The 26554-nt window shown below is 39.3% G+C and overlaps 2 protein-coding genes across 2 annotated transcripts; one reads left to right on the top strand and one right to left on the bottom strand.

The window, feature by feature from the left end:
• The first annotated feature begins 528 nt into the window (after positions 1-528).
• On the top strand, positions 529-14408 carry oaz2a (ornithine decarboxylase antizyme 2a). Its single transcript, XM_023292960.3, is given in 6 exon segments — positions 529-744; positions 9368-9434; positions 9436-9516; positions 11200-11372; positions 12616-12701; positions 13617-14408. Coding segments are annotated over 6 exon segments (648 nt in total). The 5' UTR covers positions 529-634; the 3' UTR covers positions 13748-14408.
• A 5209-nt stretch (positions 14409-19617) lies between these two features.
• LOC111583743 (proteasome subunit alpha type-4-like) lies at positions 19618-25760 on the bottom strand. Its single transcript, XM_023292956.3, has 9 exons — positions 25682-25760; positions 25168-25198; positions 23910-23952; positions 23520-23682; positions 22782-22859; positions 22608-22696; positions 21550-21680; positions 20160-20283; positions 19618-19881 (listed from the first exon to the last, which is right to left on the bottom strand). Exons 2-9 carry the CDS (start codon positions 25168-25170, stop codon positions 19727-19729), a joined length of 786 nt encoding a protein of 261 aa, XP_023148724.1. The 5' UTR covers positions 25171-25198; positions 25682-25760; the 3' UTR covers positions 19618-19726.
• Between the last annotated feature and the right edge of the window lie 794 nt (positions 25761-26554).

Below are 26554 nucleotides of genomic sequence, written 5' to 3'. Positions count from 1 at the left end.
CAACACCATTAGCTAACACAACATACCATTGGAATACAGGAGTGATGGTTGCTGGAAATGGGCCTCTGTACCCCTATGTAGATAGTCCATTAAAAATCAGATGTTTCCAGCTAGAATAATCATTTACCACATTAAGAATGTCTAGACTGTATTTCTGATTTCATTTAATGTTTCTGTCAAAAATAAGAACATTTCTAAGTGACCCCAAACTTTTGAACGGTAGCGGACATTGCATATTAGTATTATACATATTATATTACTTAACCCTTAAAATTATGTTTATATCTGTTGTTTTTGGAAACTGAACACTTTTGTAGTAATCAACAAAAATAAATAAAAAGGTGCGATAGAATGACAGATCATAAAAGGGCACGGTTGCAACTTAATGTAATGGCGATTGCTTTCATTTTGTGACTTCTAAACGTTATATATCAGCTGTTTACTTTCTGTGTTCATGCTGTGAGCAGTCTGAGGTGGAGGATTACCCATGATGCTTCGCTGCAGCTATAAAAGCCCGTCGTGCTGCTGGGGATCGCAGAGTTTCCGGTGTACCGACGTGTGTTGATGTCCAGCTACTTCCCTCAGACAGCCGTGTTAGACTTTACCTAATAGCAGGTTCAGTGTTAACTTACGAATGGTGAACATATCCGTGGAGTTTTTGATAAACAGTAGCTGTTTTGGTTGTCAAACAGGACGTAAAGCTCCGTGTTTCCTCGAAGCTATCATGCTGAACACCGAGGAAAGGTAGGAGGATGTTCGTATTTCTACAGAAACACTGAAAACACTCGGTCACTGCCGCTGTCATGTCGGTGTGTTTCACTGCACTTTGACTTTACTTGGTCGCAAAGAAACAGAAAAACATAGTCGCGAAAAATCTGAGAAATGTTCACAGTGACAGAGAGACGCTGTAAACAGAGAGGACACGAACAAGAGCCAGAGGTTTGTTTACAGACGGACACACAAGAGTTTAGTTGACCGAGTTTATATCACGCACTGCTGGATTCTGAGGACAAGTTCTGACAGAGATTACCAAAGACTGTTTGGTAATATATTCAGCCTCTTTTTTTCTACTGTATACAGCGTAAAATGATTCTTAAGCATGTTTTAACAGCACAGTCTATACGTGAAATTAACTTTAGTGTGGATGTGGGGTCTACAAAGTCTCAACAGCTCCAGGACGCACTTTTCAGTTTCTTCCGGGTGTCTGCAAGTTGCTTCTTGTTTGCTTAAATTCTGTAAAAAAAAAACAAACAAAAAAACAAAACAAAATTATTGGTTAATCAGTCAATTTATTTATCCAAATAACTGGGTAATCGTTGTGTCCAAATGCCTACAAGTTACCCAAGGTTATGCTTGTTTCAAAAAAATGTTGTTTTGCCTAAACAACAGTCTGTTTGTGTTACATCCTGAGATATGAATCCGAGTAAACAGCTTGTTCCTAACTGCAGCTGGGAAACTGGGGAAGGCAAATGCATATCTGCAATTGGTTAATCCTCCAAATTTTTAAATGCTAAAGACATAAATTCATAGTTAATTTCCTGAAAACTGCCGCCAGTAATGCTGAAGGGAACGGTTGATTAGTGGATAAGCAGATGGACAGAAAATTATTTGACCACAAGTTTGATAATCAGTTAATAATTGAAGTCACTTATGGAGCAAAACCATTAAATATTGGAGCTTATTTAATGTTTCAGTGAGCAGCTTTTTTTCCGTTCACATCATTGGAAATTAAGTAACAGAAAGTGTAGCCCAGATACCAGTTTCTGTAGCCAGATCCTTGCCTGTATTTGCAAGTTTTAAGAAGTCTTATAACAGTATGTTTTCTGATGTTTGTCCCTGGATGTACCATAATTATGACCAGCTATGCACCAAGCAGGACATTTTACAGTTTCACAATAAACTTGTCAGTGCTCTCTGGTGGACAAACTATGCAATGGAGACACTGTTTCGAAATGACCTCAAACATGTCTTTGGCATTTCTCTGTTCTAATTTGTTGTTCCTTATCGCCTCATATTATACACTGACGCTGATTTATCTCTTATGACCTTATATATATATATATATATATATATATATATATATATATATATATATCAGTCCTGCTGATTTATTAGTCACCTCAGGCTCTGGGAAATAGTTGGAGACATCTTCTTTTAATTTATGAAAGAACTCTGTAGTGAAAAAAACATGTAGTTGGGGTCTGAGGCTTTTCTACCTTCACAGTCAGCGAGATTGTGACCTATTATTACAGTATCTTCTCTGTTTTTGTAGGGCAGTGGTGACTTTATAGTGGCTGTACGCTATGGTGTATTTACACTGTCTGCTCCTCCTATTGCATCACCGTAGAAACGCTATAGGGATTTGGTGTCACAGTGGCAGCAATATGTCTTATATTAGGTGGTACGTACGCATTACTTTCTGTCAGAAGTGACAGTATGGCAGACCTAAGATTTATATTTTTATGAGAATCTGCATGGTTAAACTCATCCTCTGCTGTCAAACGGAGACATAAGCCTTGTTTTTGTGCTCTGCTGGTTTATAATCTGACATGCAGTGAGGGGAGAGGGAGAGGTCCATTGATGCTGTGAGCCAGAACAGTGACTGTATTAGCCCTCTGACTGCTATGGCCCTGTCAGCTGAAGGCATCAACTGACCTACATCAGCCCACTTACATAACCCCGTCCCCTCTACTGGTTCATTTCTCAAGCATCAATGGAATCTGTGTATGTGTGTGTGTGGTTTGAGTACAAGGATACATCCACTGAGAAACAGCTGGATTATCTAACCTGAGCTACCTGAGTGCAGCTAAGTGCCCCTTAAAATGACTGGCAGACGGATCTCTTCAGTGGTTGCTGTGGTTGCTGGAGCATTCTAGATCAGAGCGCTGTTGAATTTTCCATACCGAAACCAAAACATTAAGTGTGCCAACCAGTTTCTGCTGAAATGTGGAATTCACCAGCTCAACTGTGTCATAGCGGTCTGCAGGTGAGCTTGAGATACAAATACCACCATTTTCTAAAGTCCAAGTTGGCATAGACATTATTTGTTTTGGGGCAGTTAGGGTTTAAATGATATGTTCATTAATAAATTAGATAACTGACACAAAATATCCATCCATTACCTATACACCACTTAATCCTCATTAGGGTCATGAGGGCGCTGGAGTCTATCCCAGCTGACTTGGAGTGAAGGCAGGGGACACCCTGGACAGGTAACCAGTCTGTCACAGGCCTACATATGCAGACAGTCACACTCACATTCACACCTACGGACAATTTAGAATGATCAGTTAACCTCAGCATGTTTTTGGACTGTGGGAGGAAGCCGGAGTACCCGGAGAAAACCCACGCATCCACAGGGAGAACATGCAAACTCCATGCAGAAAGATCCCAGGAAGGCTGGGAAGTGAACCGGGGCTCTTCTTGCTGCAAGGCAAAAGTGCTAACCACTACGCCACTGTGCAGCCCCAACAGAAAATAATCGATAATCCATTAGCCATTTAAGCATTTTTTAAGCAAACCTTCCTTGATTCTTGTGTTACCACTTCTTAAATGTGAGGATTCCTCTATGTCATATCTTCTGGTTTTGGACTGCTGGGCAAAACTAGTCATTTGAAATCATCACTTTGGCTGTGGTGGACATTTTTCACAATTTTCTGGTGTTTTTTTGATGAGATGATTAATCAGTTGATTGATTACAGCCCAGCCTCTAAGGTATTTAGTTCAATGTCATTGAAGACCAGCGAACAGTCACATCTGAAAATCAGAATCAAAATCAGAAATCAGTTAATCATTGTACTTAAGACAGGTAATCAAGTATCAAGGTAGTGATGATGAAGCTCAGATCGTCTTCAGTAGATTGCCTCACTAATATACCCTAATTCATTTATTACACACTCAGAAGGTGACAATGTGGGATAAGTATGAATAAAAGTAAATGTGTCTGTCATGACATTATTGTTAGCAAAAACTTTACCTTTTTGATAAAGTAATTATTATTTTCTATCAAAATTTTACTCTCATGCTAGCTCGTTACTTTGGTTATTCTTCAACGAACACAGATGAAAATCAGGTTTGTTGTTTTTCATTTCCTTTCAAGTATTTTTTTTATTAAGCAGCTGTAAGAGCAGCAGCTGGTGTCATCTGCTTAAATAGAGTGTGACGGAGGCTGAATATTGAGCACCACCCAGTGCATAGATGCTACCACAGATAGTTTTGTGCTGGGAACACCCTCTTTTCTGCTAGATAATTATTTTGACATTGGGTCCTGACAAAATTAATGTTTTCATAACATACTGTAGTCATACAGACTCAGTTAGTATTGTTGGTATTGTCATTATTATTATTTTTTATTGTTGCTGTTAAGCAAGTAAGTGTGCTTGTACTTACAAAGCATCTGCTGAATTAAACCAACTTATGTGTTAGTTTCTACCCCTTAAAGCCTGTTTATGGAGTGGAACAAATCTCAGTGTGAGACATGACATCTGTACTCTTTTGTTTCTGATTGGAGATGGATGTTCACGCTTAAAACGCACTTCTTTGGTTCAGTTCAAACAGCTGCTGCTATTGTTGCTGCTGGAAATGTGATCGTTGTCACACTCTGTGCTTAAGGGTGTTTCTGTTTAAATACTTAGAAACCTGATTAAAAAAAAGCAAACAAACAAAAAAGCAAACAAAGTGATAATTATTGACAGTAGCATTCTGGGAATGGAGTTTTTGGGCCGATACACCACTGAAGTCCAAACTGAAATCTCTCAAAAGCTGTTCGATAGATGCTATGCAATTTTGAATAGATGTGACAGTAGACAGTAGAACCATTGGATGGATATGTGTGGTTTTGCATGGTATTTCTCATAACTGTTGGAAATACTGTCATGAAATTTGGTAGAGATATTCACATCCCCCTTTGGATGAAAAATAATTACTTTGTCATCCCTTTACATATTTATATGCCACCAGCGAGTCTCGATTTTAATTTGTCCAGTACTTCAGCTTATGAGCTGCAATAATAATATTTGGACACCTGATGACATTCTTATCCTTATTCTCTGTAGATGTTGACATTTTAGCACGTAAAACTGAGATGGTGAACATTATAGCAATTGTAATTATTTCTGCTGAGTAAATATTGAGCCTGCACACAAAGTTGTCGAGTAATACAACATTTTTCAAATCTGATTTAACACTTTACACATTTGAAAACCCTGCAGTGTACTGCACTAGTTTGGTTGTCTCATCTGTGGGTCTGCACACCCACAGTTTGGGTCCAGGGGTCTGAGCAATGTGTTTTGACAGGGAAACGTCCGTCCACACTCAGGTTTCAGAGCACGTGTGCCTTTCCTGTTTCTGTCTCGACATCTTTTCCGACACACTGCTCTGCCAAACTTCCAGGGGTCTGAGGACTCTCCTGTTTACTTTCCTGCATACAGCGATTTCTTGTTTATGTGTTAAACTGTCTTTGCTTTCCCAAGGGCTATTTTTTGGAGCCAATAAGCTTGTTTATGTTCACAGCCTGGGTTTGACTTTACTCTTTTTTTCCATTACTAAGCTGGCAATTACAGTGTTAGAAGTTGGTTTGGTGTGTCTGGTCTTTTTGGAGAACCTGCCAGAGGGCTTCCTGTTTTAGTTGAGCTGTGGCCAGGCTCGACCTCAGCAGCGAGCCAACCTGGGGCATTCACCCCCAGAAATCATTTCTCATAACAATTCACAAGTCAGGAAGAGCAAGTTGTTAGTGGAAACATTCATCCTTCAAAACAGTTCTCTTGCATACACACACATGCCCTCCCCTTCTGTCAGAGTGGGATGATAACGCACTTGGCATCTTTGAGTGCCACTGCAACACACAGATGATTAAGTCGTCACTGGCATATTAATACAGCCCGAGCTTGTGAATGCACTTGGCCTTCACACTAGTACACCGCCTGTATCATCCATCAAGTCGAACGTCTTTGAAAATGTAACCTATATTCTGTTTTTAGGGTGACCTCATGGCCTATTGGGGTGCTAAAGGGTGCAACCCTCCAGCTGGAGTGGCATCATGGGACGGGAGGGTGGGGAGGGTGGCTTCGAGTGTGGATGAAATGTCAAAGGACGAGAGTGTTGCCTTTCAAAACAAGCTGGCATTTACATCAAGGACAGGCTGTGTCTGAAGGGGAAGATGGAAAAAGGAAAGCAGATCTTGACATCTTGGCAAGCATTCCTATCCCTTCGCCTGCGCTCTACCTGTTGTCCTCATTACAAGCACTATCGGTTTTGTTTCTCTGAAAAAATGAAGAGAAACTTTTGTCTGTCTAGAATGTGGTGCACTGTTCACATTCATGTCATTCCACTGCACTGTGCTGTACTTAGAAGAAGTTTGGGTAGTTTTTTTTAACACCTGCTACTTTCTATATGTAGTGGCTACATCTTTTCATGCATGTAATTTAGTAGTTGAGTAGATTTTGTTTTCCAAACGTTGACCATAAGGAACTAAAGTACATTTATAAGATACTTCAGCTTTAATATATTTTATGCTACTTTGTTCTTTTACTCTACTGTATGAAAGAGGAGAATGTTGTACTTTTCCTCTACTACATTTGTCACTTTTAAAACATCAGAAACAATGAAACATGACTGTCATCACACTGTAGAGCATAAAATCATGTCATCAGTTTAAATCCAAAATATTTAATTAACTGCAATACCGCTCTGCTGTTCACTCTCAGGTAATGGGGTTTGAATACTTCTTCTACCACTGCAGAAAGTGAAGCAGTAAACTAAGGTGTGGGTCACTAAAATTCTAAGGCTTTCTCCCCTCTGTAATATCTTGGTTCATATGTTGCCTCTGCATAGCTAAGTACTGTGTAATGAATTGAGGAAACGGTGCGTGCAGTAGCTGCTGCAACATGAACAGGCCTGGCATAATGAGCTTTGTTTTCCATTGCTCGCTCGGCTTGTAGCTATGCAGATCAGGTCGTCCACGTTACCTGTCTGGTCGGCAGGGAAACCGGCACACCTCAGCTCCTCCTCATAGAATACAAACATATATGTACGTCATTCGGTGGCACAAGACATATGAGTAATAAAAATATTGGAATGCTTTCAAATGTATGTAGTGCAGTCCACCACCAGCTGCACCCACTATGACCCCAATAATGAACACAAATAATGAACACAAAGTGGAAACATCACCTTTTTAACAATATCAGCAAAAGCTGGAAGTGTAGAAGCTTTATAACAGCACTGTCATCAGGCAGAGCTGTTGTCTTGCAATGCAATAGCGCTAAGAAAGTGGAGAGTGTACTCATACACTTACAAACAAGTCAGTCTACCTGTGGCAGTTTCACAAGTCTACACAATTTTTGTGTGAACGTGTCCGGTTTCAGTGACTGTGCAGGACTCTTGCAGGGGCAAAAATGAGCAAGACTTTGGAGGATATTTCATTATGTAAAGGCTAAAGTTTGATGATTCAAAATTCCTCATGCCCAGACCCAACCTTGGCAGTGCCAACTGTCTGCCATCGTGTCAGGTTGGAGATACATGACTGTAACTCAAAACGCAGACGGTGCCTGTTCCCGAACGCCTTGCAAGCTATTTGCAGAGCTGTTTACAGCTCATGTGCTTGTTATGATACATGCCCTTCACCACATGCACAAACCATCAGGAACTCTTTGAATGCAGTAATAAGTCATAGGCTTTAATTTTGTTTATGTGGTACTCTCGTCATAAACAAATGGGCTGTGAAGGAGAGTAAATGAATTTGAAAGTTGCCACAAGTAACTCAATAGTTTGCAGAGCTTGTCCAAATCACATGCTTGTCAGCTTTGTTCTGTGTTAATGCATTATGGTTTGAATTTGTTTGAAATGTGGTCACATGGTTAGAGAAATTCTGAAATCTATATATAACTAAATAGACCAGACTAACTGGACCACTGAGTCTCAGATTTAAGGCCAAAGAGTTACCGTCAGTGTCGAAGTTCTGCTGATTAGAAACTTGTCTGGCAAATCCTTGTCTGATACAAACATATTGTTGCTTGTAGGAAAACATTCAAACTGGAAGAATTTGAGCCTTTGCTTCAGATTCTGTTTTAAAATTTGTTGTAAAACTGTACTTTGTATAAAGGGACCCAACAAATGAACAAACTGTACAACTGTGTTAATCCTCTGGCTGCCCTCTCCACTTGGAGGTGGAGCGTGTTGCCATAGGTGCTTTATATTTGCTAATTACAGGGAAGCGCTTAATGAAGATAAAATAGGGCTGAGTGTGTGTGAAGCAACACGCTGAGAGGGTTACATCAGTGAAAGACAAGGATTAGTCATTTGTGTTTCAGTTTTAATTCTGGCTTTGAGTTGGGTGTCTGAGTTTGAGATGTCCTCTAAAACTCGTAAAGGTTCTCTTTACCTATAACGTTTGCCAGGCCAATATTAAAATGTTTGAAACTGAATTTTTACACTTGAAAAAAATAATCCCTATTAAAAAAAAAAATCTGTTGTCATATAGGTGAACATAACCAATTGTTCTCTGCTTTCTGATTCTCTGTTGTAAGAACTTGCTGCTCTTTTTGTTTTTAAATGTCACATTACAGGCCTCCAGACTAACTTTTTTTCACTGGTAGCACCAGTGCAACAAACTTTCTCATTTGGTCGCACCTCCCACATTGTCAGATGCAAAACACATCACTTGCTGAACATTTTCCTATTAATAGACACTAGAATTTACCAATGTTCCCTAAACACCCCACATTGCGGACTGCGGTAGCTGCGGTGCGCTCACACAAAAGATTATTTTGAAAAGAGTTAAACGAGGGAATTGTAATGTCATGTTTGTCTAAGATGAAACCAAAGGATTTTTTTCTACATGCGCTCTTGTCTATGAGCAGAACATGTATGTAGCTCTGCATTTCACAAGAAGACCGCATTTCAAAGCATAAATACCACAGTACAGCAAAGTTATAAAAGTTCTACTTTCTACCACTGTGGTTAACATGGTAGCTGTCTGTGCCAGTTAGAGCGAAATGATCCTCCTACTGTCGCACAATGCGACTACTTGAAATTGTAACTCGCACACTCTCAAAAAAGGGTTGCAAATGTAACCATTTTGGTCCAAAGAGAGACCAAAGTGATTGCTTTTGCGACTTTTTTTGAGAGTCTGCCCTGCATTAAATGAAATGCATTTTTGTTTGGGCCTTTAGTCAGGCAAAGCAGACATTTGAAGATGTCGTACTGGAATCTGGAAAGATGGTCATATAAACCAAGACTTTTTATTTAAAAAGAGAAACTGTGTGTGGAATAGAATTATTATACTTTGAAATTTTAGAACAAGCACATGAAAAAGTCTGCTTTGGTGAGGAAATCTGAAACACTAACTTGTTTGTCTTTCTCCCTGCAGTTCTTGGTTAGCGGGTTCTCTGATGCCCAGCTCCATCCCTCAGGCTCCAGGGCCTCTGTGGTGCTCCTGATGCCCCTCACCCACAACTGAAGATCCCGGGTGGGCGAGGGACTGTCAGGGATCACTCTCTCGGCGTGCTACTACACAAGGTGACAGTTCTGAACTCCACACACACACAGCTATCACGTCATTTGTAAAGCTTCCTGGTGGCATCTGCACATGTAGGCAAACCTATAATCACACAGCATCTGAACCCATAATGAGAGTTTTATTATAAAGAAGCAGGAATGTGAGCAGTGGTGAGCTTACATGCAAATTTCAGGCCTATAATAGCATCATGGCTGCTGCAAGAAAACGTAAAATCATCGACTCTGCTCTTGTGAATGTGACATGATGTGAGTCACTTAGTCATTTAGACTTTATTAACAGAGTCGGATCAGTCTTTGTCCTAGATTGGAATGTGAACGTTTTTTTCGTTTTCAGATAAAAGAATTTTCATAATAGCTAAATGGTTGAAAATAATGATGAAAAAAAGAGTCGGCACGTGTTGTTCTAAATACTGCAGGCACTTTAGATAATAATTGTGCTAAGTACTTCATCCTTCAGGGACATTTCTGACTCAATGCACTAAGCATGAACACCTTACTAATGAGTCCTATCCTCAGTTTGCAAAGTCACTATTTTAAAGCTAAAAAGTCCTTTAATCTGCCTGCTACTCATCATGTGCAAATGCAGTGGGTTTAATGCTTACATGTTTTTTATTCACCTCATTTTCTTTTGGCAGGCTCACATTTTAGATTACAAAACACATCACTCGGTTATATTGACTGTCTGGAGTTTAACCTTTTATCCTATTTGAATATCTGTGTTTTGCACACATCAGCACAAACCGTTGTGTCCTGTCCATTGTGTGTGTCCGTCAAGTTGTACTCCAGATATGTGACTAACTGTCCTGGTCAGATTAGAGATTTGGGATCAGACGGATCAGTCACAACTGTCATATCAACATCCTCGGCTGACTTCATCTGCAAGCAAAAAGCCTTTCTGACCTGTGGCCAGTTTAGCAGACCTGCTCATAACTCTGAGCACGAGATGTTCAGTACATTCACACAGACTTTTATTTACTTTAGGAGTTGAAGTCATGCGTCATTATATAACTGCTTCGGTATATTTACATGACAGTTGAATGTAAGATGCTTCATTCAGAGTGACAGAGCAGCTCAGCATTCGTGATTCAGACAACATCTGATCCAGTAAACTTGGCGGCAGACATCTCTAAATGTAGCAGTTGATCCAGCGGTAGCAAGACTAAAATAATGTGCTGAACTAACAGGCTACACATTCCCTGCTTTTTGTTTGTCCCTTGCTGTTTTCAAAGCAAAACCCAGTATGTGATGAATATCTCAGTACCACTAACTGGTCAGGGTAATAATGAAGACAGAAGCGGTTTGTTAACCACACATCTGTTACAGTAAAGAATCTGTCTGCAGCAAGCGTGATACTCTGCTGCCTCTTCAAGATACCACGCGACCAAAACCACTTCCTCTTTAACTCACTTCACTTCAAAACTGCTCTCAGATGTTGATAGCCCTGTTCAGAATCATCATTTTATTTTTTCATCGTCTGATCTTTGAGTTTTAAGTCACCACTCATTGAGTGCATTTACATGTGAACTAGTGTCGTGACTGTGTTGTATTTTTTTGTTGTTTGTTTTGTTTGAGCATCCTGGTAAAATTTTGCACATGTAAACATCTTATTCTAACTTCAGAAACCTGGATAAGGTCCAATCCTAATTCTGTTGCTCCCTCGTTCTTCTCCCTGTACGATTCCAGGATGACAAGCTAACAGTGACGCAGGCCGCTCCAGTGAGTGGGAACCCCTCTTTTCTCTGCTTCCACTACCAGCTGAATGAGCGCCGCTCAGCCTCCTGGAATACGGCTCTATCAGAAGACAGCCTCTTCCTGGAGATTCCTGCTGGGCCGCTGGTGGAGGGGAGCAAGGAGGGGTAAGTTCAAGAGGGTGCTTCCTTGGAACACGTGAGGATCAAAGCAGTTTTTTTGCCACTAAATTATGAGCAGACTGCAATTATAACATACCATAGTCCTCTAAAGAGGGAACAATTTGATTTAAAATGGGTTATATAACAGATGTGCTTTTATATCTCATTATATTTTACTAGGCAGCTTCCCTGTTCCCTGATCTCATCTTTTTATATTGATTGTTGCAGACTCCAAACTTCTTCAATGTGTATATGTTTTCTAGGTAAATACGGTCTAATGTAACTCATCTGTACACCAGTCATGTCATACCCCCACTGTGCCTCTGTTTCTGTTGCCCCCATTTTGCACTTTTTTGAGCCCAGTTAGGTTCCCTACAATAAAATGTAACCCTTCCTGCACTGATGCGACACTTTAAAGCCTTTCCATGCCTCATAGAGCTTAATGGACATCACGCTCCAAAATGTAGAGTGGAAACAGCTGGACATCAATAGAGAACGAAAACAGTACTTTGTGTTATTAAGAGAAATCATGGGCACTGGAGTGGTGTGCATGACATGAATATGGTTATTGTACTAGTGTCCATTTATGCTAAATTAACAATATTATTACTTTAACTTTCATAGCTCAAATAATTTCAAAGCCTTTCTTAACAAAGCCTTTTATGAGCAGCCAACTGCTGCAGGCCATTTATGCATTTCACAGTTTATAGTAGTGAAAAAAGTCTGTAACAAAGCTGTTCTAAACAAGGGCTTTTAGTCTTGGATCTTCTCTTTTGGCCTGGGTGCAAAAACTGCTTCACTTAAGTTAGCGACTGGTTATGTAAAGAATCATTCATTCCTCCTTCATATCAGAAATGTCATCTCCTAACATGGACATACTGTAACCTCATCGAGTCTTCTCTACTTACAGCAATTCAGTCCATGGCTTTAAACTGTACGTGGAGGCTGCTTATCATGAGGCGTCTAAGCTACCGGTGGCCACACAAAATAGAGGATGCTAATAAGTTTCTGTTTTCACTGCCTGCCTTTCTGTTGGGCTGTAATCAATGCCAGGACAGAGTAACCTTGTCTGCTGCAGGCACAGTGCCAGTCCTATGAGCAGCAAGCTTTGCAGCTGCCACTGCATTATTATGTAAAGTTGCAGCGCTTATGTAAAAAGAAAAAAAAAAACTTGTGCGTCATCACCACTCCCCTCTCCCTCACTCACCAGCTGACTCCGTCTTTCTCTGTGTGTTTCTGTCCTCCCCAGGCTAACCGCTCTGCTCGAGTTTGCAGAAGAGAAGCTCAAAGTTAACTATGTCTTCCTGTGGTTCCATAAAAGCAGAGAGGATCGATGTAAGCGCTCCTGTTATTTTAAAACTACTGTTTCTTTTTCCTGGCAGAGTTTGCCTCTGCCAGCCATTTTATATTTCTGACAAGGTGCAAAGACCTTTAACAGGACACACAGTCAATACTAAGGATTTTTTACATAATGTGCAATGTGTAAAGCTTCATCTGTGGTGCAAAATGTGTGGGGGGGAATGCTGTCGAGTCATTGTTGTGTAGGAATGAGGTGTAGATTAGCATTAAGATTGTAAAACAAAGTCATCTTAAAATAAATCATTAAGAGGAAAAGTAAAAGTAGATTCTTTTTTTAAAATTATTTATTTCCAAAAATGGTAAATACCTGGAATCAACATATAAAACATTTTCCAGTGCCCACAGCTGTTATCAACACTGTTAAAAAATTAGACTCTACATACTATGGATATTTTCCGGTTTAATTTTTAATTTGTTTCCATGTTTGCTTCCTATCCACTGTGTGTAAAATCAACGCGCAATGCAGCCCAGTTTAAGGAAAATTCCCAGATTTTTTGAAATTTTTGTTTTATTTCTTCTGTCACATGACTGTTGGATTTGGTTGATTTTCCCAACATCACTGAAAGTCACACATGATCAGCTAAAGGATGTTGAAAAGCTGAAAATCTGCAGATTATTGCTGTTTTTCATAGTTTCTAGCTCTGATAAATGATGTAATTGTGTTGTTTTTTTTTTTTTAAATATAGCAACTTTTCAAAAACTCCAGGGGTTCAGAGGATTAAGTAAAGAGGCATGACCCTGAGCTGATACTTTAGTGCCAATCTGCCTTTTAAAAAAATATCTAGAATCTGTGACCTCAGTAAACATTGAACCCTTGAAGACGTTGTTAATAGTTTTCCTGTTGCTGTAATCTCAGTAGAAACACTGAACTCTCTCTTGTTACTTCACCAGTGTCTATCATCAAGACGTTCCACTACATGGGCTTCGAGATGGTGAAGCCGGGTAACCCGATGGTACCAGCCCGGCCTGATCTGGCCTTCATGGTTTACTCTCTGGACAACAGCAGCTCAGATGAGGAGTAACTGTCACCGTTTCCTGACAGCTCCCTCTCCCACCCTCACCCTCCCTCCCCACAGAAACACTCCTTTTACATGGTTTTTTTTTCCCCCTCAAGCAATCAAATCTGCTTTGACTCTCCCTCTGACACAAACCCTTCCTCCCTCTCAAACATGCTTCATCGCTGACTCGGAGGTGTCACCTTTTTTCATACATGCTTGTGATTAAAATGGATATTTTGAGAGCGGTAGGATTCCTGTGTGATGCAGACACAGCTGCCTCCCTTCTTTTCCCTTAACTGCAGATTGGAGAAGCAGGGAGCAGCCTAGCTTGAACTAAGTCGTCACGTGCGACGAGGGATGTGGGCTTTTTTTTCCCCCTCTGCTTCCTCTTTTGGCCACGTTATTTGTTTGTGATGCCACGAACAAGACAAACACCTGCTGGACGTTCAGGAGAAGGTGGTATTTTACATGAAAATTCAGCATATCTCTCCTCTGACAGCTTCTACCTTTTATATAACAGACTTTGGTTTGTGTTTGTGTGCTGTATACCATGCAAGTTATGTTGGGGGTAAAAATCGGGAATTATGGGGTGTGGTATGGTCAATAAAATATAGTTTTTCTTTTTAATATAAATGGGTGAAAGCCTGATCTGGTACATTTAACATTAAAGCACATGTAAACATTTCTTTACTCTTCTTCCTGTAATATGTTTAGGCGTCATTCCAACTCGTGTCACTCGCTCTGTTTTTATTTGTTCAGCCCAACACAGTTGAAATACCGTGTTAGTGTCTTCAGACATGACTAAGCTAAGAAGCAGTGTAAGTGTTGAATGTCAGCAACACTGAGAGAGACACCTGCTCTTCTTTATCTCTGCACAATAATCAACCTTTTAAACTGTTACTGAAGAGCTGGAGAGGAGGACGGCTTCACTGTTCTTTCACTTCACACAGAAACAAATGCTTCGTTTATTTTTTCCAGAGATCATAAGATTAATAATTGTTGGTCGGATGTGAAGAAAAAAACTCCACATACTATTACTTTCATCTGGAAGCTGCAGTCCCAGTTTCAGCATCTGAAGTATTAAATTCAGGGCTAAGAATCCTGATTTGCCTTTTAAAAAGTTAATATACAGCCATAAATTGCACGTCCTTGTACATTTGTATGACATACCAAATTGAACACAGATAATATTTATGGCCGTCTTTGATTAGGAAACTGTGGCACAACCTGACAAATGAACATCAGACACTCAGCTCTGTGGTTTATTCAGGATATGTGAGAGGCAGAAACTGCAGCTGGTTGAGAATCGTTCCCTGTGAAGTCGTCAGCGGTGCGACCCTGCACCAGCTGAAACAGGACTTTTTGTGCCTAAAGAGGAGAGTGCAATGTTCATATTTTTTACTCTTGAGTCTTATTGAAAGAATGTGTCCACTTTTCGTCTCGCTCAGATTCAGAACTGTGTGCTATGTGAGGACATTTAGCTCATCAGTGGGGTACCAACAGGAGCGCTTCAGGTGATTTTACCGTATATGCAAGTAGAGTTAAAATGCAGGAGGAAGCCTGCCTGTGTGTTTTTTTAAAAAAAAAAAATATATATATATATATATAAGTACTCAACAAAACGCCAAAGAATCCAGTCTGTCTGCTGTTGGTTCAAATCATCTCGCTTCTAAAATCCAGCTCCTCTAACCTCGTATGGTGTGTAAAGCAATATTAACCTACATTCCCCTTACCAGCCATACTTACTGTAACACCTCAGAGAATCGTGACGATGGAGGTCTGACCCATGTCGGGTTCAGATGGGGTGGGGGCCTTTCTTTCTTCTGCATGTGTTCAGATCATACCAGTCTTCATTGCTACTGATTGAGCCCTGACTATAAGCTGTTAGGAAATGTCAATATAAAGTTTTTCAGAGGTATATTTTTATGTATGTATATTTCTCTATTGTTTATTGTAATAACTTAGGGATTTTATTCTTTGTTCTCAGTGATTAGTTAGCAACCCTCCAATGACAATCCACTCTTGTATAATTCACCAAATTTTGTTTTGAGGGTGGGGTGGGGTGGGGTGGGCGGGATATCAATAAAAGTGTTTAACTAAAAGGCATTGTCTGTTTTCTTTTCCTCCTTACAGAGTTGGCTGCAGGGTCTGTAAGCATGTGTGTACTTGTCACATGCTGCTAGCCCTGTGGTTCAGTTCAAGCTGTTTTGTTTGCAGAGAGCAACTGGAAGTTTGTCTTTGAAACAAGACGTTCTGTGGCACAATAGACACATACAGAGAGAGAGGACATCAAAGGAGGCCAGATAAGGCTGTAGAAGTTAGAAACCATGCTGAAGGCCTAAGAATACAACACCATGGCCGCAGAGAAAAGACTGATATAAGATGGTACTGAAGCAGAGATGAGGCTGATTTGAGGAAAAAGTGTGTGTGGGGTTTTGTTTTTTTTTTTGTTTTTTGACATGAACAGTAGCTGTTTCAGACTATTGCTGACTCAGGCGCTAATCCCCAACCAGCCCAACTCACTGGGCTTCTCGCCAAAGACGGCAAGTCAGTTGATCTGCAGATCTATTTTCAGTGCCGGGGATAGGATGGCCGCTCTAATACAGCAGCAACCTGTTTTTAAACCGTTGTTGTCTCCTGAAGGAGAAGAGCTGTGAGTTAAACACAACAATACTGGACAACACAACTCAGCTCATCTCAGAAAACACTCTGGCAAAGGAGAAAGCACAACATTTGTTTGTTGCATGGATGAAAATTAAATTTGAGTTCTCATGTACTATTTTGTCATGACATTTCTTTTTTATACTTCCACTCTACTGTAGTTTAGAGGCAAACATTGAACTTTTTACTGCATTTATTTTGTAGGTTCAGTTGCAAATACGTTATGATGCAAAATTAGATTTTTTAAAATTATATTAAACAGTTAGAGTGGAGGTAGACCAGTGATGTATGGAAGTAGAGCAGTAGAGTGACATGCAGCGTGGCTGCGAGTTGAATCAAGGACTCTCTGCCTGAAGCCACATCCACACATGTGATGTGCGCCCTAACCACCTAACAATACTGGATTCCCCAAACTGGAATTTACAAGCTACACTTGTACACACGAACAAAATAACGTAGCATATGTAGGATTAATGTAGAATAACAATGTGCAATACTGATAGACAGATATGTGCAAAAACAACAAATATTTGCAATAATCATGTGTAAACGTTAATTAATTATTGCTTGGTGGCTTTCCTTGGTCCTCAAGCTTTTGTCGGTTTGTGTGCATCATGTGTTATTGCTTGCTGCTTGTCTTTCTTTTTGTATGTCTTTGTTCCAGTATGGTATTATGTTATTTGTTATTTTTTTTATTTTTAACCTGCTAACGGGACTCGAGATGGAAGTTAGCTGTATGGCTATAATCTCTTGTATTTACATGTAAATGTTCATTAATACAAACTGTCCCATTTTAAAAATAAATAAAGCATAGTTAGATGACATTCACAGTGTCAACATTTAAATGATGAACATATCAAAGCATTATATAACACGATGCATGAGTCATTCTGCGCCACACTGACTACTTTCACTTTTAGTACTTTCAGTATATTTTGATGCCTATGTTTTTGTTTATTTAATAATTTAAATGCATTATTTTTACTTGTTGCAATGTACTTCAACAGTGTGGTGTTAGTACTTTTACAAAGTACACTTTCAGTCAACAGTTTGGACACACCTTCTCATTCAGTGGTTATTATTTAATTATTGTCTACATTGTAGATTAATACTGAAGACATTAAAATTATAAAAGAATACATATGGAATTATGTTGTAAACAAAAAAAGTGTTAATCTTCAGTATTACTCTATAAAAGGCATTGAATGAGAAGTGTCCAAACTTTTGACTGGTAGTGTATATACAAGATCTGAGTACTTCTTCCACCTCTGGTTTGCTGTTGCCATATTCTCTTCTTTGGAAAAGCGGCAGCAGTTTTGCTTCGTGTAATTACCAGCAAAAGAACACAACATCTCAAAAGTGACAAATGCAGAATGTTTCTCTGGGCTCCTGGTTTCATGTGTCTGTGAGGAGCCCCCTGCTGCTGGAGTCTTTATTAAACAGCTCCTGCTCTTCCCCAGCAACAGCAGCTCTCATGTCCCAACAGTGTGTTAAAATCTGAAGCTGTCACTAATCCCCAGGACTAGAATCCAAGAGGCAGATAGTCCTCTCCTGGCCTTAATCTTATGTTGACTTTACATAAACTCACCTTAGATGGAGCCTGATAAGCGGTTACTGCATCAGCAGCACTTCACAGCAGGGCATTTCTCAGAAACTGCCTATGTAAGTCACCGACACTCAGTTTCCAGCATCCGGATAGCCGAGTTAAAAGCAGCCAGTCAGCAGATAATCCCCTCTGAAGACACTTACGCTGCTACAGATCAAATGTTCCAGTGAAAATCTACTTTTCTGTGCTTCTACTTTGTATGGTAATAACAGCCAGTGACAAAAATCCACCCTTAATTCTGTTTAATAACTGTTCTGGTGTTTTCGATCGCATTGCTGTCATATTTCTTCTGAGCATTTCAAAAACGTCTCCTCCAGGTTGCAGTTTAAAAGTTGAGATTTAAAGTTTATTTGTCACCTTAAAGACAGTTTGCAAAATAATCTCCTATTTCTGAGCTCAGGAACTTTCTATCATGCCACATGACCTTCATTAAGAGATGGCGTTTACCCCATTTGTCATAAAACTGTAGATATTCATGACCTCTTGTCTGATTCCAAAGTTCATTCTCATCATTGGAAATAACACTTGACAAACTAAAGACATATCTGTAGATGTGCTGAGCCTTTGGATCACACCAAATGACCTTTTATCATCATCCAAACCAACCTGGATGAGAATTTTATCTGGAACTTAAAAAACAAACCTTTTGTAACATCTTCAGTTTCATGACATCTCAGCCTTAAAGATGGTGTGATGTGGTTGAAAGCTACAGAGCAGTTACTACACCAATCACTGACGCTGATCACCTTGTTGCAATGCAGTGTTCTGCCTGGAAACCTTGCCAGCCAGAGGATCCACTGCAGGTGCAGGTGATACACAGGAGCTTCTTCTCTGAATACAGCTGCCTACTGTGACCAAAAATGACATTTCAGAGCAGTAACAGTGACCCAAAACAGTAAAATTGAGGGCTGATAAAAATAATAATAAAAGGTTGCTGACAATGAGCTCAAACTCACTTTTAAGCTTATCTGTAGGTCCATCGCTAACTGTAACTATCTACACTGTACTTTGATGGTGCTTTTATAAAAATACAGCTTTTGACTGCACTAAATGAATGTTATTGCCATAAAATAATATAAATGTGTGCTTAAAATTGGCGCCATGACTCCTCCTCCAGTCACCTCAGCTAAACAAGGAAGAAAGCACCTGATAGAAAGTCAGCCAACGTCCTGCATTACAGTTAGGACTGGGAAATACCCAACAGATCTGGTTTAACATATAAACATATAAAACATATAAATTATTGTGTAATTGTGGTCTCCAATTTCGTAACAGATTAAAGTATACATTACACAATTGATGCTGAATGCATTAATACCATCTGTGCTGCTCTAGAACACATGTAGATCTAATCCCATATTGTTTTCTTCTGTAAATCCACAGATGTTTATTAAAATGACTTAAACCTTTAAAGTGGGCTGAAACATGCAACAAAAAAGTGCTCTACACCACTTTGGTTATATCACTTCTCTTTGACCTCTGCCATTCCTTGGCGAAATAATAATAGTATTTGTAGCTCTGACTGTGAATAAAGTGAAGGATTTCTTTAAACTCTACAACATAGAACATGTAAAATGTTGTTACTGTCTAACTAATAACAAGCAAGTAAGAAAAAAATTTTAGCCACTTATTTATCATTTGGCTTTATTTTAAGAAACAGCACATGCAAACCTACAAGCTCTCAAACTTACATTCATTCTTCTCAAAGACAAAACTTAAAGTCTGGACAGACGTCACTACTTGTCCTTCTCTTTCTGTTCCTTCTCCTTCTTGTCTTTCTCGGCTTTGGCCTCTTCTGCCTCGTGCTTCTTGATCAGCTCCTCCACTTCCTTCAGCTTCAGCACCTTGATGCAGGTCTTACGGTTCTCGCGGGTCAGGGTGGCGATCTCCACTGAAGCAAAGAATGAAAAAATATAAGAGTCAACCTTTTGAAACAGATCATGCATCTGTAGTCTCAGACAACATGTTGAACAATTATGCCCACTTGTTTGTGTTTACAGCTCACATTCACTCTTCATAGTTCTTCAGAATCTTTATCTCAGCGGGACAACAGGATTTAAATAAAGTACTGTGTTGTCCAGTTGCTTTGAAAGTATGTACCATTTTAATGCCACAAATCTCATTTTTGAATCCTCCAATTTACGAGCATGCCTCTACTCAAGTCCTCACCCTTTTCTGCAGACAGCTTGCTGACGTCCATGGTTTTATTGAGAACTTTAATAGCAAGGGCCAGAGCTGAAGAAAGAGTCATCTCTCCTTCCTTGTAGTCCTGCTTCAGCATCGAGACAGCTGCCTGTGAGTGAGCAGAGTGAGATGGTAAAATTCATCTGAAAAAGTCTCAAAACTGCACCCTTGACAGTGATGCAGGATTTATGGAGGGACATGTGCAAAGTGGGCTTTGCAGACATTTAAGACTGTGGAGATCACATAGACTGTAAAGTTCAAGTTTTCCTCTTTCGTGCATCTCTGTCGGTCAAATCTTCCACATCCTAAGGTACTGACTGCAGAAAGAAAATGGTCAGTATCAGGTGTGTTCGCTCAGTATTGACACTCAGACAAAACATGCATGCACTCATGTTACTCATGTAACGACTCTTGGACAAAAGTGTGCTCTGAGGAGGCTCTGCCACCCACAATACTTTGACTGTGGCCATGTAAAGTGCCACTGAGATTAGCGAAGCCACCATGAATTGAAAGTTACACAATTAGCTTCCCCAAGCGTCAGCACTATGTAGGTCACAGCACCAGTGTTTACTGTGGGCTTCTAGTCTTTGTCAAGAACCTGTGTGCAGCTTCGCCCTCTAGTGTTAGGGTCTGGAAAAGCAGTTTTAGAATATCCTCCCTTCAAGAGATAGAATTATGCATATTTACAGGCTTGTAATTCTATTTTTGGGGATCTACTAGAATAATTGATATGCTTTATTGTTCAAAAAACACATTATTTGAAATCACAATGCATTTCTGCAGCACCTCTTTTCATAGTGTTTGAAACATTCCTTTTTATCTCCTGTCTTATTAAAATGACCTCTTAGAGAAGTCCAGTCTGCTCTGATTGGTCAGTGTTTTAACAATGGTTACATACTAGAACTCAGATTTGTGAGGATGGGCAGAAAGACATTCCTCTTGCTGAAGTGTCGCTAATGACATCAAATAGCAGACTGGGAGGCAGCTGCTCATTCTTTGATCAGGTATTCGCCAACATTATGCAAATGTATTACATAGCGACATAGATAAGTCACAGAGGAAAAGCCTGGACTTTAAATGAGGCTTTTAATGCAAGTAAGGAGAGGTGTTTTGTGTAGGAGAGAATAACTCGCTTAGGTGTGGACTTTTATATGCACAAACAAGCAGCTTTATAATGCATTGAAGGAAAAGGAAAAACCTTAGATCAGAATATGGGCTCTGTAACTCTGAATATGCATCTGGTGTTTTAGTCTGGTTTATCCAGTGATTGCAAAGAATCACGTCCACATACTCCTGTAGAATTTAAACAGTTTTAAATGATGTTCTGGTTGCAGACAGCTGCACCAGAGCGCTGACATACTCCTGTAAAACTTACAGCGCTATTGTTTCCGATGCAAGTGGCCTTCCAGCCTCCATAGTTTCCACTGGGGTCACTCTGGTAGAGCTGGAAGCCGTAGTGTTTATCCCAGGCCATGTAGAGCAGCGACACACCAAACGGGCGCTTTCCTGTGAGAACACACACACACAGCCGAGTTGTCTGTTACGTTCCATCTATCTTTGTTTTTAATGCCAAATATTTTTCAGAATTTACAATGCACAATTGTTCTGTATTTTTTCTAATATGACAATAATTAAATTACAGCAGTCGGAGCAGAGAAAAGATAAGTTTAGCATTCAGAGATGCAAAATTACAGCTGCAGCTATCCGGCATCATGCTAACTTTGTACTGGCCATTCTGATACTAGGGATTCAGGAAACTTTGCTGCACCAAATCAATGTATAATGAGTCTTGCAGGACAAGTCTCTTTAAATATTTTACTTTACATGTTACTCAGTGATTCCAACCTGACAGAGAAATTTGACTCCTGGATTAGTTTGTCAGTATCTAACAGGACAGGGAAACAAATTAGCCGCACACATCACTTTGACAGTTAAACCAAATATCACTATATACACTACTGTTCAAAAGTTTGATGTCATCCATGCAATTTCATGTTTTCCATGAAAACTCACAGTTTCATTCATGTGCTAACATAACTGCACAAGGGTTTTCTAATCATCAATTAGCCTTTCAACACCATTAGCTAACACAATGTAGCATTAGAACACAGGAGTGATGGTTGCTGGAAATGTTCCTCTGTACCCCTATGGAGATATTTCATTAAAAATCAGCAGTTTCCAGCTAGAAGTCATTTACCAGATTAACAATGTCTACATTGCATTTCTGCTTCATTTAATGTTATCTTCATTGAAAAAAAAAAAACTGCACTTCTTTCAAAAATAAGGACATTTCTAAGTGACCCCAAATTTTTGAACGGTAATGTATATAAACCCATATTCTGGTCACTGCATAGATGATCTCAGGCTGGTCTCATTAGTAAGTAACATCTAAATATAGATAAAAGAACAGAACTGGGTGGTGTTGCTCTGTACCTCCAAACTGCGTGTAGGCCTGTTTGATGTCACACAGCGCCGTGACCAGCTGCTCACAGGGGATTGGCTCCTGGTACTGCAGCAGGTATCTGTAAAAACAACATAGGCCATCATATGAAGCAAAAATTTAGGCTACTGCAATCACTGCTGAGGAGACTAAGTGCTAAAACTTACCTCTGTGCTATAAGCCTGAGCTCATTGGTCAGCACGTTGGCATCTGATGTGATTCCTGCCACACTGCATGCCATGTCTCTGTGAGGTAATGGAAACATCAGTGCACTCACAGGTTGCTTGAAAAAATCTGTTGCTACATTTCCAGTAATGTAGACTGAAGAAAGTCTGAGTTTATGGCCTTTAAAGTAAATCTGTACACAGTATAACTAGAATTATTTTTTAATTCTGCTATTTTTGAAGATCATAACATAAAAAGCAATAGTACATTAACATTTGAATAAAAAGTGTTTTTGTTTTTTAGTGTCTGTTGGCTAGTGGGAGTGTATTTAATTTTCACTTCAAAAATCTGAAAGGGATGTAATTTACTCAGGATGCACAAACTATTGTATAGAGAGCTAAGTGTATTTGTGCAAGGCTAACCAATTCTACAAAAAAGAGACAGAGTGAAGCAGAAGTGACTCGCTCAGTAGTTTCGAGTTCTTTTGTTCAGACATAAAATGAATAGACAGATGTTGATTACCTTGACAGTTTAGGTGAAAACTTCCACCTTATTCAGAAGCGTCTCACCACCGGCTGACACGTCACACGCTGTCAGTAAGATGTTTCTGAAGAAGGTGAAGGTTTTCACCTAAGCTGTCAAGGTAATCAACATCTGTCTATTCATTTTATGTCTGAACAAAAGAACTTAAAACTACTGTATGAACAAGAAGACATGATGAATGTTTTTGAGTGACTCACTCATTCAGCTTGTAGATTTTCTCTGAGAAAAACACTTCATCCAGCAGCTTGTGGATGTTCCTCCTCTCAGCAGCCAGCAGTACTCCATCATTAGCTAAAATTCCCAGGCAGGTGCCAGCGTGACCGATGGCTTCCATGGCATACTCAACCTGGTACAGACGTCCTGCAAATTTCACAGAGTGCTCTTTAGATGAGGACAATGCAATAAAAAGCAAAAAAAAAAAAAGAAAAATGCAACCAAGATGCCTGATTCTTGCTTAAAATATATAAAAGTTACATATAGGGTGAAAAAATGCTTCAAACAATATATACCAGAAGAAGAAAAAAAACAAGTTTTCAAATATTGTGCATTTTGCAGCCTCATCAGATCCTTTAATGAGTGGTTTTTACCTTCAGGTGAGAAGATGGTTGTTCGTGAATCATACCGACGAGACTGAAAAAGAAAATAGATGAAGATAATCAGGACTTACTTAACTTCAAAACTTCAGACCAGAAAAAGTTCAGTGTATCGCGCTGTATATTCAGTTAAAAACATACAGATGTGTTACAGATTCATAGATAAAATGTGAACCGAAGCCTTAACAATCCTACTGAGTGCTGTCACTGAGGGAAACATTTCTTTGAATTTTGGTGCTTTTTTAAAAAAAAACTGCTACTACAAGAAACAATTTAGTGCTGTAAGGGTCACTAGCAAATATTTACATCTGTGTATAGATACTTAGAAAGAACAGTGCAAACCATATCTATTTAATGGTGAAGTCAGTTCAACAGAATACGACCGAAAGTAACCAGAACTCTGCAATCAGCACTCTCAACCACCTTCACCAGAATACTAAATGTTAGTAGAGTCAGTCTATTCTAGAGGCTGGCGGTGGCCTTATTGACTAAGATTGAAGGATCTGGGACAAATATGCAAATGAAATTTGATTTGCAACATTTCTTTTAAGCTGAGCTTCAGTTCACTGTATCCTGGATTTAAAGCATCTGATGGAGCATTAACGCATCAAAGTATCAAATGCATTATATTAAAAAGCAAAGATCAAAACTTAAAGATGTGAATTGCACTCAACATGTGTTCATTACATTTCGGTATACTGGCATTGAAAAAACATCACAAAACCGGTGATTGTTCAGTTAAATAAATAAGGTAAGAACAATAAGAAATGAAATGCTAATATGAAAAGGAAAGGATCCGTCTGTGGACAATCTGACACTGAAATAAGTGAACTGTAATACAGGGTATTATTATCCTGGATCAGATGCCTTGCTTATCATCCTTCACATTCACATTGCTTGCTATTCACTAATTAAGTGAATACTCAATTTAATTTTCTTTGACCCTTCCTCAGATTTGTACTTCAGTGTCTTTAGAGAAATGTGCATGGCCTCAGTTTCATGCAGCATCAACTCACAGAATTTCCAGCTATCTAATGAGCCAGGAGCTGAGAAATAATAATTAACACACTGTTTGTTTTCATCCACAAATATCAGGCCCCATCACAAGATCGCAGGGGCCTGAGGGCAGAACACAGAGCAGATGACTGGCTGCACTTTGTTTTTTCTTACAGGAGCAGAGAGGAAGACAGTAGCAAAATCAATACAAATCCAATACATATTCAATTAAACAATTGACAATCGAGTTACTCACCATTATTTGAGACTGCAGTCAAACCCCGGCACTGTGGAAAACAAAATTTAAAAATTACCTGGTTGTATTTACGAATACATGGAAGTTTACTGGAGTAAACCTGACATTAGCTAGTTAGGATAGTATCTACAGATTTGCTCCGTCGTCTGCGGCTGGTTGTCTGAGTGGAAGAGACTCAACTGTGACTCGCTAACTAACAAAGACTCAGACATGTCCGAGGTTGGTATTAAACGCCTACATCTATATTTTAGTTTGTTTAGGTTCTAGTTAATGAACTGAAACCGTTTGAAAAAGGTTTATTCGTAACGTGAGATAAACGTTTAGCGAGCTAACTTCATACAAACGGAGATGAATCAACAGAATTTTTTGACAGCTGCACTTTGATACATTTACACTCAGCCAGCAGCTACTACTGTTTGAAAACATTTCACTCACCGATCAAGATCAACACATTAAATAAGACTGTGCTAAAATATTATTTTGTAAAAAGAAAATAAAATCCAAAAGTGCTTACCAATGAAGAGCTCCCTGTTTGGCGCGTACTAGTGACGTCGAAATGCGGGTCATTCAGGTGCGCCTACTTATTGCACAAGTATGTAAGACTGAAATCAGTGAGACCTTAGCTGCGTCAATACTAATGGAAACAAACAAGTTAATAAGTATAATAAACCCAATTACAAATTATAACAACGTCGCATAGTACAAACAAGATATTAAAATATGAACGAGAGAGAGGGGAATACTTAAATATCAGTTCAGAGAGCCAAATCGTTTATCCTTCTCTTTTTTTCAGTATTAGTATTACTCAAGTTAAAAAAAAAACAAAAAAAACAAAAACAAAAAAACACCAACATTTACAATACATCTGCAAATGCTCAAAAACTTTTAATCTGGTCAAGTCACTGTTTTTATACAGCAACACAAAAGTGTTATTTATGATGTGAATTTACTTGAGTTGTAAAATAGGAAGGATTTAAAAACACAAAATTATATGAAACACAACTTTGACTACATCTTGCACATTATCAGACAGAGGACAAAGCACAAGACAGCAGAAGAGGCTCAGTCTGGCAGGTAAAACTGTATATCATCAACATAAAAGTAGTAAGGGATGTTTATTTAAAAATGTAATCAAGGGAGATCATACACAGAGAAATTAAGAGGAGCCTTAGCAAGGAATTGTAGGGGATGCCTTATTTAAGGGGAGTGGAGGGAGTGGAACATTTGCCAGACTGAGATGGTTCTGAATGATGGCAGATTATTTTGATATTGCAGGCCAACTTCACAGTCCAGGCATTTTTAACCCTCCTGTTGTCTTCATTTATGGGCACCAAAAAATATTGTTTCCTTGTCTGGAAAAAAATCCAAAAATTCAGCAAAAAAATTC

The sequence above is a fragment of the Amphiprion ocellaris genome, chromosome 3, assembly GCF_022539595.1.
Source record: "Amphiprion ocellaris isolate individual 3 ecotype Okinawa chromosome 3, ASM2253959v1, whole genome shotgun sequence".
NCBI classification, from domain to species: domain Eukaryota; kingdom Metazoa; phylum Chordata; class Actinopteri; family Pomacentridae; genus Amphiprion; species Amphiprion ocellaris.
The sequence above is the reverse complement of the archived record's forward strand: the minus strand, read 5'-3'. Positions and strand labels throughout refer to the sequence as shown.

Bases quoted from the DNA above. Each gene is read 5' to 3' on its own strand.
- LOC111583743 (XM_023292956.3), bottom strand. The intron at 23,683-23,909 runs GTAAAAACCACT...TGAAATTTGCAG, and splicing joins AACCATCTTCTCACCTGAAG to GACGTCTGTACCAGGTTGAG. The intron at 19,882-20,159 runs GTGAGGACTTGA...TCTTTGCTTCAG, and splicing joins CAAGCTGTCTGCAGAAAAGG to TGGAGATCGCCACCCTGACC.